Source organism: Heptranchias perlo, chromosome 1, assembly GCF_035084215.1.
Source record: "Heptranchias perlo isolate sHepPer1 chromosome 1, sHepPer1.hap1, whole genome shotgun sequence".
Lineage (NCBI taxonomy): Eukaryota > Metazoa > Chordata > Chondrichthyes > Hexanchiformes > Hexanchidae > Heptranchias > Heptranchias perlo.
The window spans coordinates 162,540,533-162,553,807 of record NC_090325.1 but is presented as its reverse complement, the minus strand read 5'-3'; the positions used below and the strand labels follow the sequence as shown (position 1 = coordinate 162,553,807).

The following is a 13,275-nucleotide window of genomic DNA, read 5'->3' as shown; positions in this document are numbered from 1 at the left end:
TTAAAATCCTCAGTGAGGTGGGATGTAGAGGGCTGTTGGAGTATGGAATACTTTACCACTGGGAGTGTTTGAAGCATAGAACATTGCATCTTTTAAGGGAAAATTTTGCAAATATTTGAAGCAGAAGATAATTCTATGGGGAAAATTGGAGTGGTGCGATTAGGTTTAGATTGCTTCAGCAAAAATCTAGATATGATGGGCCAAATGACCTAATTCTGTGCTGTAAACGTCTATAGTTCTACAGGCCACAAATTTTAAGTTGCAGTTAAGAAATAAAAATTGTGTGTGTATTTTTAAAAAAAAAGATTTCAGAAGGATACATTCACCTACATGTGCATGTCACCATATTAAAAAGCTAAGCAGATCTAAACTGGTACAAAGTTAGCTAGTTAAATACAGTTTTTAGTACTTCTTACTGCCTTGAACAAAATTCTAACCTTTTTAACTGCACTGTGCAAAGCTCTGAATCCACTGATTATAAAGCTGGATTAAAAAGAATGACAGTCCCTTGAGTTAAGTTGTATTTTATTAACCATGACTTGAATCTTGCTTTCAAATAAATTGCTCATCCTTCTATTATTTAATCCTTTCCAAACTAGAAATTTCAAGCAATTCATTTTTGTTTTTTGACCATTTATAAAACAGAATGAGTTTCCCCAGAAATGTATAATAAAAAACAATGTAAAAGAATCTTGCTTTTGTATTTTGACTTGAATATCTGCTGTACAAGCTTTGAACTTGTGATGTGGAATTTGTTGTCGGTTTGGTGGAGAAAACGCCTGTGTAGCTTTGAAAAGTCAGTACTGCTGTGCACGTGGTTTGAGGCATACCAAGGCTACACTGCACATAATTTTGTAGTTGAAAGGTCATAAAACCACTCCTGAATAACCTTGGTGAACATTGTGTTTTTGTCCAAAATGTCTAGCATAAATTTGCCAAAACAGTCTGGGAGTTCACATGTAAGTCTTTATAGCATATGATTGACGTGTAGTTGTTCTTCCCTAAATTTGATCAGACTTGTGTCTGTTTATTTTGTTCTGCAGGGCGCTGGAACTGATGAAAATTGCTTAATAGAAATTCTTGCCTCAAGAACCAACCAGGAACTTAGAGCAATCATTCAGGCTTATAAGCAAGGTAAACGCTGTAATACGTTTTGTGTATCATTTACTGTTTGACAGCTGTGGTTGGCAAAGCAGATGAGGTGTCATTTAATTGGAGATGGTGTATACTCTGGGGTGAATGGCCTATGGATCTGGTAGCATCACCTTCAACAAGTTGCAGGAAACCATGTTTTTGGTTGTTACAGGCTGAGGGAACTGATACACTCTTGCCTGCCCAGTACAGACTAGTGAAACAGTTTTGTGTTCACTGACCTGCACCCCGTCTCCTTCAACCGTTGGTGGTGATGATCCTACAAAAAGAATTGTAAAACCTGACTTAAAAATTGTGCATGCATAGTTAAATAAATGTTCCACTATTGCAGTAATGGCTTCTGCAGCACTGGGAGTTGCATCTGGCATCAAAGAACTACTTCCTAGTTCTGCAATGCCAGATGCAGCATACTAAATGCACTCTTCCGAGAAACCCAGTTTAGGCGAATAATTCATGTGCAGCTTAGTGGGAAGCATTGTTTATTGGGGCCTTAAAAGCAAGTTGCTATTGGCTACTTTGTTGGGAGGTGCTTTTGTGTATAACTTCCAAACACAAGAGAGCACACAGAGGACAGTTCCAACTGTGTAATTTCATATTAAGTTGCATGGTTCTTAGCGATACTTTTGTAGCAACTTAATGACCTGTCTAGCTAACCCGGAAATGTTTGCAGCAGAACCTTGTTGGCAGTGAGCATGAATTGAAGCAATAGCAATTACAGCCCTACCTCCAACTGAGGCTCTGTGCCAGTAGCAACATGATTCAGGGATTCTGAATGTTGGCTATATCATTTAAAAAGAAACTGCCTTAATCTCCACTGTAAACTGACTGCTTTCTCTTCTGTACCCCTCCCCAATCCCCAGATCCTGATCTTAGTTGCAGTGCTGTGGGGAGGTGCCTGACTTGCCTTGGCTATGGAAGGGAGAGCTATCGATAGACTGTTCTTCTATACCTCCTGGCTGCCAGATGAATTTGCATGTACAGAACGAGGAGAATAAATTAATCTAATTTGCTTGAAAAGAAAGTGCTTTGAGTGCTATTGGATAACTTTTTCAGTATTACATTCTACTCCTGGTTTGGCTTCAGTGTTTTTATACAGTCCTTTAGCTTTAAATTGTTACTTTTCTAAAAGAAACTAGGCATAAATGATTTTGGTGGGCTAGTGTAAAACTTATTGCTGAATCCAGATTTGTCACTTCTAGTGCACTGTAGTGTATGTAATAAAAGCGGCAAATATTAAAATGTTTGTGTTGGTGATTCCAGGTGGTCCATTGGCAAAAGCCAAAAATGTGATTCATACTTTTAGGACTAAGTTATTATGAGACCTGGACATTTCTCTATGCCTTGAGGTGTACTGTATTAACTCACCAACTGCCATAGATCGGCTGATCTGTGGCCCTGACTAACTTATTTAAAACCTCTTTCAGAATATGAAGAAGATTTGGAAGAAAATGTTGTCAGTGACACTTCTGGCCATTTCCAAAGGATTTTGGTGATTCTTCTCCAGGTAAAAATTTAAATTCCATATCAAACCACTGAGTTAATCGTAGGTTTTTAGAGGCATCATGTCTATGCAAATAGTATTGCAATTTTCCCATTGTTTTAATCCGCAAACAATAACGACATGCATTTATAGAGTGCCTTTAACGTAGTAATACGTTCCAAGGTGCTTCACATGAGCGCTATCAAACAAAATTTGACACAGCCCACATAAGGAGGCTTGGTCAAAGAGGTAGGTTTTAAGGAGCGTCTTACAGGAGGCGAGTGAGGTAAAAGTTTATGGAGGGAATTCTAGAGCTTAGGGCCTAGGCAGCTGAAGGCATAGCCACCAATGGTGAAGCAATGAAAAGCAGGGATGCGAAATAGGCCAGAGTGGAGGAGCACAGAGTTCTTGGAGGCTTGTAGGGCTAGAGGAGGTTACAGAGATGGGGAGGGGTGAGACCATGAGCTGAGGCAGGGGTGGAAACAGGTGATGTTGGGGAGGTGGAAGTAGGTGGTCTTGGTAATGGAGAGGATATGGGGTCGGAAGCTCAGCTCGGGGTCAAATAGGACGCCAAAGTTGCGAACTATCTGGTTCAGCCTTGGTCAGTGGCCAGGGAGAGGGATGGAGTCAGTGGCTAGGGAACAGAGATTGTGGCGGGCACTGAAGGCAATGACTTTGGTCTTCCCAATATTTAATTGGAGGAAATTTCTGCTCATCCAATACTGGATGTCGTGCAAGCAGCATGACACATCAGAGGCAGTGGAAGGGTCAAGAGGAGTGGTGGTAAGATAGAACTGGTTGTCATCAGTGTACATGTGGAACTTGACGTGTTTTGGATGATGTTGCCAAGGGGCAGATGAGAAATAGGGGGCCAAGGATAGATCCTTGGGGGGCTCCAGAGGTAACGATGTGGGAGTGGGAAGAGAGGCCATTGCAGGAGATTCTCTGGCTGTGACTGGATAGATATGAACAAAGGAAGATGGTGGTAGTGGTTGTTGGAGGTCAATCATCTCAGCCCCAGGATATCGCTGCAGGAGTTCCTCAGAGCAGTGTCCGAGGCCCAACCATCTTCAGCTGCTTCATCAATGACTGTCTCCCTCCATCATAAGGTCAGGAATGGGGATGTTCACTGATTGCAGTGTGTTCAGTTACATTTGCAACCCCTTAGATAATGAAGCAGTCTGTGTCCGCTTGCAGCAAGACGTGGACAACATCCAAGCTTGGGCTGATAAGTGGCAAGTAACATTCCTGCCAGGCAATGACCATCTTCAACAAGAGAGAGTCTAACCACCTCCCCTTGACATTCAACGGCATTACCGTTGCTGAATCCCCCACCATCAACATCCTGGGGGTCACCATTGACCGGAAACTTAACTGGACCAGCCATATAAATGCTGTGGCTACAAGAGCAGGTCAGAGGCTGGGTATTCTGCAGCAAGTGACTCACTTCCTGTCTCCCCAAAGCCTTTCCACCATCTACAAGGCACAAGTCAGGAGTGTGTTGGAATACTCTCCACTTGCCTGGATGAGTGCAGCTCCAACAACACTCAAGAAGCTCGACACCATCCAGGACAAAGCAGCCCGCTTGATTGGCACCCATCCACCACCCTAAACATTCACTCCCTTCACCACCGGCGCACTGTGGCTGCAGTGTGTACCATCCACAGGATGCACTGCAGCAACTCGCCAAGGCTTCTTCGACAGCACCTCCCAAACCCGCAACCTCTACCACCCAGAAGGACAAAGGCAGCAGGGGCAGAGGAACAACACCACCTGCACGTTCTCCCTTCTTTCCCTCACCCCCCACCAAGTCATACACCATTCTGACTTGGACTTGATAAGTGGCAAGTAACATTCTGACTGTTTTTTCACTGTCACTGGGTCAAAATCCTGGAACTCCCTACCTAACAGTGGGAGAACCTTCAGCACACGGTCTGCGGTGATTCAAGGGCAATTAGGGATGGGCAATAAATGCCGGCTTTGCTAGCGAGGCCCACATCCCATGAATGAATTTTAAAAAAAAGGAAACGGGTGAGGGCAGCCCACCCAGCTGGACAATGGAGGAGAGGCGTTGGAGGAGGATTGTGTGGTCAACCGTGTTTAAGGCTGCGGACAGGTCAAGAAAGATGAGAAGGGATAGTTTACCACAGTCACAGGATGCCATTTGTGACTTTGATAAGGGCAGTTTCACTGCTTTGGCAGGAGTGGAAGCCTGATTGAAGGTGTTGAACCATGGGGTTGCAGGAAAGATGGGCATGGATTTGGGAGGTGTCAACACGTTTAAGGACTTTGGAGAGGAAAGGGAGGTTGAAGACGGGGTGGTAGTTTGCAAGGACAGAGGGGTCAAGGATAGATTTTTTTTTTGACGGCAGATTTGAAGGGGTGGGGAACAGTACCTGAGAAGAGGGATTGAGCAAAACTAACCGGACATTGTTTGTCTGTATGTACCTAGCTATTTTTACGCATTTATATAACTGCCTTATAGTACAAATGTAAAATTGCAGGCCTGAATTCCTTTTAAATAATTTAGTATTGTGCAACTCTTATCACCTGCATCCGACCGACAGCTGCTTCAACATCCTGGTGATTACTGAGGAGGGGTGGGGGGGTAGAAAAAGGTGCCTTTTCTGGAGAGGGACTAGTTCACAAATTCAATCCGTTCTCAAGGCAAAGCATCTTTGCTTTATTAGAATGCCTTTATAGTGCAGCGTAGAGAGGAAGACATGGGTATTGGAAAGGGCACTGCTTGTAGGTTGATCTTCAAGCAGCAGTGAGAGCAGGCATTGATTCAGTTCCTCACCCACACAGTTCCTGCCTGTTGCATGGAGTGACCATGCAGGAAAAGAGGTTATGGAACTTGGGATGTAAAATGCAAAATTCTCTGTTAGGTGAAGCTAACATTTAATGTGGCTTGCGTTTTAATTGAATTTCTCAATTTATACATGTGTATGACTTGTTTATTAGTAGGTAACTTTGAATTGTTGACCTCTTTACTGTACCTTTTGGTAGTTAGAAGCCAACTGTTACCTGATGACCTGAACTGGACAGAACTTAATGGCTCAGAAATTGCTGGAAAAATAATGGGCAAGTTCACGGTGCCCATCATTATTTGTGTGTAGAAAAATTTAGCAATTTGTGGTGAAGGGATAAGGCATGAGTTCCGATTCTCCACAAATTGCTGGACGATTTGTGTTCCGCCATTAGCCTCAACAAAACTGAAAGAATTACCATCTTAACATGAGCTTTTCCATTGAAATTAATTGCATCAGAAAATTAATCTCACTGCTGCTATTTGGAGCTGGTAATTTGTGTCTTAAGGACCCTGTTAATGATGTGATTTATGGTCCTGACGTGAAACTTAACCTTGGAGGCCCAGAAAGTGAACAAATGAAGCTGTGGAATCTCACTCCAGCAGGTAGTGAATTGCTCCTAGTGGTTTTTTAAAGTTTATTTTTTATCTGTCTTGGCAGTATTTTTACGCCAGTCTTGCCATCCACACACTTGTTAGTGTCAGAAGGCAATCATTTTCAGAATTCAAAGCTGTTTTAATGCTCGGAAATGCAAATTTATATAGATTTCTTTCGGAAAATAATTTTATGTATGAGTTTGTACATTTCGCACACATACTCTGCCATTCACTTATTAACTTCTCAAGGATCAATACAACAATTCCCAAACACAACTGGTTACAATGTCATCTTCTGTCTTTTTTAAAAATATTTTTCTTAATATTCCTTTCTGTCTCTTATTTTTCTCCCTCTCAATCCACTCTTTCCCTCTCTCTGTATGTAATTTGACTAATTCACCCTATTTACTTCTCTGTTGTTGGCTCTGTTTCTTTATCCTCTTGTTATATTGGTGAAGGAGTCAGACTATTGGACATGGTGTTCCTGAGGCCCCGGATGTGATGTTGACATTGCTATGCCATTACCAATTCGCATTTCCAGCAATTTGCAGCACAAAAATAGTGCGATCTGAAAGGTGAGGGGAAAAAAGCCCAATTCACCATGAAATGCGCCATTCCAGCAATTTCTGGGCCAATGTCTTGCTGTCTCAGTTAGTATGAGTGGTAACAAAACACAGAAGTTGGTCAGTTTATAGGTATGGACTCTGCACTTGTTTGACCAACTGTGAAAATCATAATTAATAAAAACTAACATTTCTTTCCCCTCTGGTTAGGCCAATAGAGATGAGCGCATGGCATATGATGAAGCCGCAGTTAAAAAAGATGCACAGGTCAGTCAAAGTATTTCAAAGTTGAATTTTTTATCGGTAACGGGTCTTTCTTTTTAAATGATTCCATAGGTTCTTTAATCTTGCACACTTTCAGTTAGTTTTGAGGCTCTTATCCTACTGTATCTAACTCACTTGGTGATTGAGCCCTGCTCGAGAGTAACTATTTAAAAGAATTTACCGATATAATACTAATGTAAGGAATCTTACAACACCAGGTTATAGTCCAACAGTTTTATTTGAAAATCACAAGCTTTCGGAGGTTTTCTCCTTCCTCAGGTGAGTGTCGGATTCCTTGAAAATGACCGCATATATAGTCAGAGAACAATGCCTGGTGATTACAGATAATCTTTCCAACTGCCCGTTATCAAGGCCATCAAATGAATTGAATAGTGTTCAGACAGATAAACCTTAGGTACCAGACTACTGAAGAGGGAGAGGGAGAGGACTTTTTTTTCCGCTGGTGGGGTTACGTGTAGCGCGACATGAACCCAACATCCCGGTTGAGGTCTTCCTCATGGGTGCGGAACTTGACTCTCAATTTCTGCTCGACGATTTTGCGTTGTCTTGTGTCTCGAAGGCCGCCTTGGAGAACGTTTACCCGAAGATCGGTGGCTGAATGTCCTTGACTGCTGAAGTGTTCCCCGACTGGGAGGGAACCCTCCTGTCTGGCGATTGTTGCGCGGTGTCCGTTCATCCGTTGTTGCAGTGTCTGCATGGTCTCGCCAATGTACCATGCTCCGGGGCATCCTTTCCTGCAACGTATGAGGTAGACAACGTTGGCCGAGTCACAGGAGTATGAACCTGGTGGGTGCTGTCCTCTCGTGTGATGGTGGTATCTGTGTTGATGATCTGGCATGTCTTGCAGAGGTTGCCGTGGCAGGGTTGTGTGGTGTCGTGGACGCTGTTCTCCTGAAAGCTGGGTAACTTGCTGCGAACGATGGTCTGTTTGAGGTTGGGTGGCTGTTTGAAGGCGAGTCGTGGAGGCGTGGGGATGGCCTTAGCGAGGTGATCGTCGTCATCGATGACATGTTGAAGGCTGCAGAGAACATGGCGCAGTTTCTCCGCTCCGGGGAAGTACTGGACGACGAAGGGTACTCTGTTGGTTGCGTCCCGTGTTTGTCTTCTGAGGAGGTCTATGCGATTTTTCGCTGTGGCCCGTCGGAACTGTCGATCGACGAGTCGAGTGTCCTATCCCGTTCTTACGAGGGCGTCTTTCAGCGTCTGTAGGTGTCCGTCGCGTTCCTCCTCGTCTGAGCAGATCCTGTGTATTCGCAGGGCCTGTCCATAGGGGATGGCCTCTTTGACGTGGTTAGGGTGGAAGCTGGAAAAGTGGAGAAACGTGAGGTTGTCCGTGGGCTTGCGGTTGAGTGAGGTGCTGAGGTGCCCGTCTTTGATGGAGATTCGTGTGTCCAAGAAAGAAATTGATTCTGAGGAGTAGTCCATGGTGAGTTTGATGGTGGGATGGAACTTGATGTTGTCGTGTAGTCTCTTCAGTGATTCTTCGCCGTGGGTCCATAGGAAGAAAATGTCGTCAATGTATCTGGTGTATAGCGTTGGTTGGAGGTCCTGTGCAGTAAAGAAGTCGTGAGGTCTAACCAGTGTTTTATAAAGGTTTAGCAAAACTTCCTCACTTTTGCACTCTCTGCCTCCATTAATAAAGCCCAGGATCCCATATGCTTTTTTAACAGCCTTCTCAACTTGTCCTGCCACTTTCAAAGATTTGTATATGTGTACCTCCAGGTCTCTGTTGCTGCACCCCCTTTAAAATTGTACCATTTAATTTGTGTTGTCTCTCCTCATCCTTCCTACCAAAATGCATCACTTCACATTTCTCTGTGTTAAATTTCATCTTTCATGTGTTTGCCCATTTCACCAGTCTGTCTCTGGTCTCCTGAAGTCTGTTACGATCCTCCATATTGTTTACTATTTCAGAGTTTCGTGGCATCTGCAAACTTTGAAATTGTACCCTCTATACCCAAGTCCAGGTCATTAATATATATCAAAAAGAGCAGTGGTCCTAATACTGACCCCTGGGAAATACTTTCCTCCAGTCTGAAAAATAACCGTTCCCCAGTACATACAAACATACAAATAAACACTCTGCTTTCAGTCCGCTATCCAATTTTGTATCCACGCTGCCACTATCCATTTAATCCCATGGGCTTTAAATTTGCTAACATGTCTATTATATGGTACTTTATCAAATGCCTTTTGAAAGTCCATATACACAACAACCACACTACCCTCATCATTCCTCTCCATTACTTCATCAAAGAACTCAATCAAGTTAGTCAAACAATATGCCTTTAACAAATCCGTGCTGACTTTCATTTATTAGCCCATACTTTTCCAAGTGCCAATTAATTTTGTCCCGGATTATTGTCTCAAAATTTCCTCACTGATGCCACTGGCGTTAGGCTGACTGGCCTGTAATTGCCAGGTTTATTCCTCTCCCCTTTTTTGAACAGGGGTATAAAATTTACAATCCTCTGGCACCACACCATATCTAAGGAGGATTGGAAGATTATGGCCAGAGCCTCTGCAATTTCCACTCTTACTTCCCTCAGTGACCTAGGATGCATCCCATCTGAGTACTGCCAATCTTTTAAGTACCTTCTCTTTATCTATTTTTATCCTATCCAATATTGCTGCTACCTCCTCCTTTACTGCTACAATGGCAGCATCATTTTCTCTAGTGAAGATGGATGTGAAGTATGCATTTAGTACCGCAGCCATGCCCTCTGCCTCCACAAGAAGATCTTTTTTGTCCCTAATCGGTCCCACCCTTCCTTTGACTACCCTTTTACTATTTATATGTTTAAAAGACTTTTGAGTTCCCTTTTGTTAGCTGCTAATCTATTCTTATACTCTTTGCCCCTCTTATCCCATTTTTTAGATCTCCTCTGTACTTTCTGTATTCTGCTTGGTTCTCTAATGAATTCTGAACCTTACATTCATCATAAGCCTCCTTTTTCTGTTTCATTTTAATCTATATCTTTAGTCATCCTGGGAGCTCTAGCTTTGGATACCCCACCTTTCCCCGTCGTATGGATGTGTCTACTCTGTACCCGAACCAACTCCTCCTTGGAGGCCTCCCATTGTTCAATTACTATTTTGCCTACCAATTTTTGATTCCAATCCACCTGGGCAAGATTCCCTTTTTAACTCATTGAAATTTGCCCTCCTCCAGTTAAGCATTTTCACATTTGATTGTTCCTTGAACTTTTCCATAACTATTCTAAACCTAATGATATTATGATTACTGTTCCCCAAATGCTCCCTCATTTTTCCAACATGCTCCACCTGCCCCATTTCATTTCCCAGCACTAGATCCAGCCCTGTTTCCTTCCTGGTTGGGCTGAAAACACTGTTCCAGAAAGTTCTCTTGAACACATTTCAGGAATTCTGACCCTCTTTGCCCCTTTATCACTCTGTAGCAACGGTTCACCAATACTCTGTTTCCTGTCACTTAACCAATTTTGTATCCATGCTGCCACTGCCCGTTTCATTCCATGGGCTTCAACTTTGATGACAAACCTATTATGCAGCACTTTATCAAACGCCTATTTGAAAGTCCATACACACATCAACCCTCTCTGTTACCTCATCAAAAAACTCAATCAAGTTGGTTAATTCTGTCATTGACCCCATAACTACATCATCCCTTTCCAGTGCTATAATAGTTTCTTTGATCAATACTGCTATCCCCCATCCTTTCCTTCCTTATCTTTCCTGATAAAGGCCAACATTCTCTTAGATGCCGTAATTATTTTTTGAACCTGTCCACTAGCTTTTAGTGATTTCTGTACTATCCACTAAATCTCTCTGCTCATCCACAGTTCCTAGCTTCTCACCATTTAGAAAATACTCTGATCTATCTTTCTTGGGTTCAAAGTGGATGACCTCACCTTTTCCCACATTGAACCAAACTTAGATATACAGTTGTCTATTCCTTCATCCAACTCATTTATAAATATGGTGAAAAGCTGAGGCCCCAGTACAGATCCCTGGGGGACGCCACTAGCCACATCTGGCAAAGTTGAGTACGTACCTATTATCCCTACTCTTTGTCTCCTGTCTCCTACCTCCGAACCAAATCTCTATCCAAGCCAATAGGTTGCCTCCAATTCCATGCGCTCTCATTTTTGTTAAGTCTTATGTGGAATCTTGTCAAATGCCTTCTGGTAAGAGCTTGACATTAAGTTTGAGAAGGAGAAAGTTCACAGCCAAACCAAGGTTTTAAACTTAAGTAAGGCTGACTTCGACAGAATGAGACACAAGTTGAACTCGTTAAACTGGGCAGAGCTGTTATTAGATAAACCTACAGAGAAACAGTGGGAGCTATTTAGTACAATACAAAACCAATACATACCACTGAGAGCAAAAGTTCCACTTGTACAGGCACGCAGTCGTGGTCAACATGTGAAGCGAGACAGAATATAAAACTAAAGGAAATGGCTAACACAAATGCCAAGAAAAGTGGTATTCCAGCAGACTGGGAGTAATATAGAAAACAACAAAGGGACACAAAATATTAAGAACTGCAAAAAGGGAATATGGTTAAAAAAGCTAATAGTAAACATTTTTATAAATATATGAAGAGTAGCTAAGGAATATTTGGGTTCGTTAAAGACAGGCGCAGGTGATATTGTAATAGACAAGGTAATGGCAAATTTATTAGATGAGTACTTTTGCTCTGTTTTCATAGTAGAGGAAGATAAAACACCAGTGATGAAAGGGAAACTAAAAATAAATCAAGGGGAGGAACTTATTGAATTGAATGTACGTAAAAATAATAACGGAGAAAATAATGGGACTTAAAATAGATAAATCTCCAGGACCTGATGGTTTCGGCCCCAGGATAGTAAAAGGAGGAGGTGAGGGAATTGCAGAAGTGTAAGTCATAATCTTTCAAAGCTCTCTTGATTCTGGAATTGTGCCATTAGATTGGAAATTTTCTAATGTCACTCCATTATTTAAGAAGGGTGGGAGAGAGAAACCAGGGGCTCGATAATGCCAGGGCTGCGGGTTCGTGGCGGGGGTTGAAATTAGTCTGCCCCGCGTGCGATCGCAGCCTAATTGGATCCACTTACCTGGTCTTCCGGGTTCCCCACTGCTGAGCTGCACGTCGGGCGGACTGCGCATGCACAGTAAGGTATGTCAGCTGGAGGAGCTCTATTTAAAGGGGCAGTCCTCCACTGACAGATGCTGCAACAAATAGGAAAAATTACAGCATGGAGCAGCCCAGGGGGAAGGCTTCTCCCAGTTTAATGATGCCTCACTCCAGGTATCAATACATGGGGTGAGGAGGAGGGGGAGGACAGAGATCTTCCCACCCACCCCCCCCCCCCCCCCCCATCCGGTGAGCGGCAGGAAGCAGTCTGCCTCTGCCACCAGGAAGGCCTGGCTCGAGGTGGCAGAGGAGGTCACCTGCACCACCAACATATCGCCCACCTGCGTACAGTGCAGGAGGCGCTGCAATGCCCTAAGTAGGTCAGCCAAAGTGAGTACACTTACTCATTCCCCGACACTCCGTCTGGCACATCACCGCCCCCACCCCATGTCTCCTTCTGCACTGCCAACACTACTCTGTCACATCACCCCTCACACCCACTCAAAACTCATCCTCATTTTACCTGCACTTACTCACCTCGCCAGTACTCATCCCGCCACTACCACTCAACCCAATCCTCATACAATCTCATGGCTCTATCTCATACTCACCCTCTCATGCATCTCTTTCACGGTCAGCCTCACTCAACCTGCCACTACCTGTGCTGCAGCCACAGGGCGTGCATCACATGTGCAGTAGGAAGCGTAAGGCAAACGTGTCGTGAGCATGAAGGGGTTGCACAAGGGTATTCGAGGGTTTGTCATGGTTTTTACTTATTTAATTTCTGACCAACTCACATCACATATTATATTGGCACCACTACTGCCACGTCTTTGCGAATCTTGTCTGGTTTGTGCAATAATGCTCTTTCCTGAGGATCACAATGAAGACCCACACCTGATGCCACCCATTGTGTCACTGCAGAGTGGGTGTAGGTGTATTTGCAGGGCTTTTTTTGTGCAGACGACTGAGAGATGTCGGCGATGTCCCCGGTGGCACCCTGGAAGGATGCAGAGGAGAAGTTGTTGAGGGCAGTGGTGACGTTGACAGCGACAGGTAAGAAGATGGTGCTCGGGCCAGCCGGGAGCAGCTCGGCATGAAGGAGGCTGCAGATGTCCACAACTACATGTCGAGTGACTCTGAGCCTCTGTCTGTGGACCCTGTGGCGAGGGTAGTGCCCCCTGCGACGCATCTCTCTCTGCGGTTGCCCTCCCTCCTGCAGTGCAGGTGGATGTGTCACAGCACTGTGTTGTGGAGCTCCACGTGTCAGAGGTGGACGGCTGGTGACGCTGTT

The 13,275-nt window shown here is 43.9% G+C and overlaps 1 protein-coding gene across 1 annotated transcript in view; it reads left to right on the top strand.

The window, feature by feature from the left end:
- The window catches only part of LOC137327369 (annexin A5-like), an 84,559-nt gene that overhangs the window by 52,021 nt on the left and 19,263 nt on the right, over window positions 1-13,275 (top strand). The window contains exons 6-8 of the mRNA XM_067993096.1: window positions 1,044-1,134; window positions 2,577-2,656; window positions 6,812-6,868. Of these exons, the coding sequence (XP_067849197.1) occupies window positions 1,044-1,134; window positions 2,577-2,656; window positions 6,812-6,868 (228 nt within the window). The remainder of the gene's footprint in view (window positions 1-1,043; window positions 1,135-2,576; window positions 2,657-6,811; window positions 6,869-13,275) is intronic.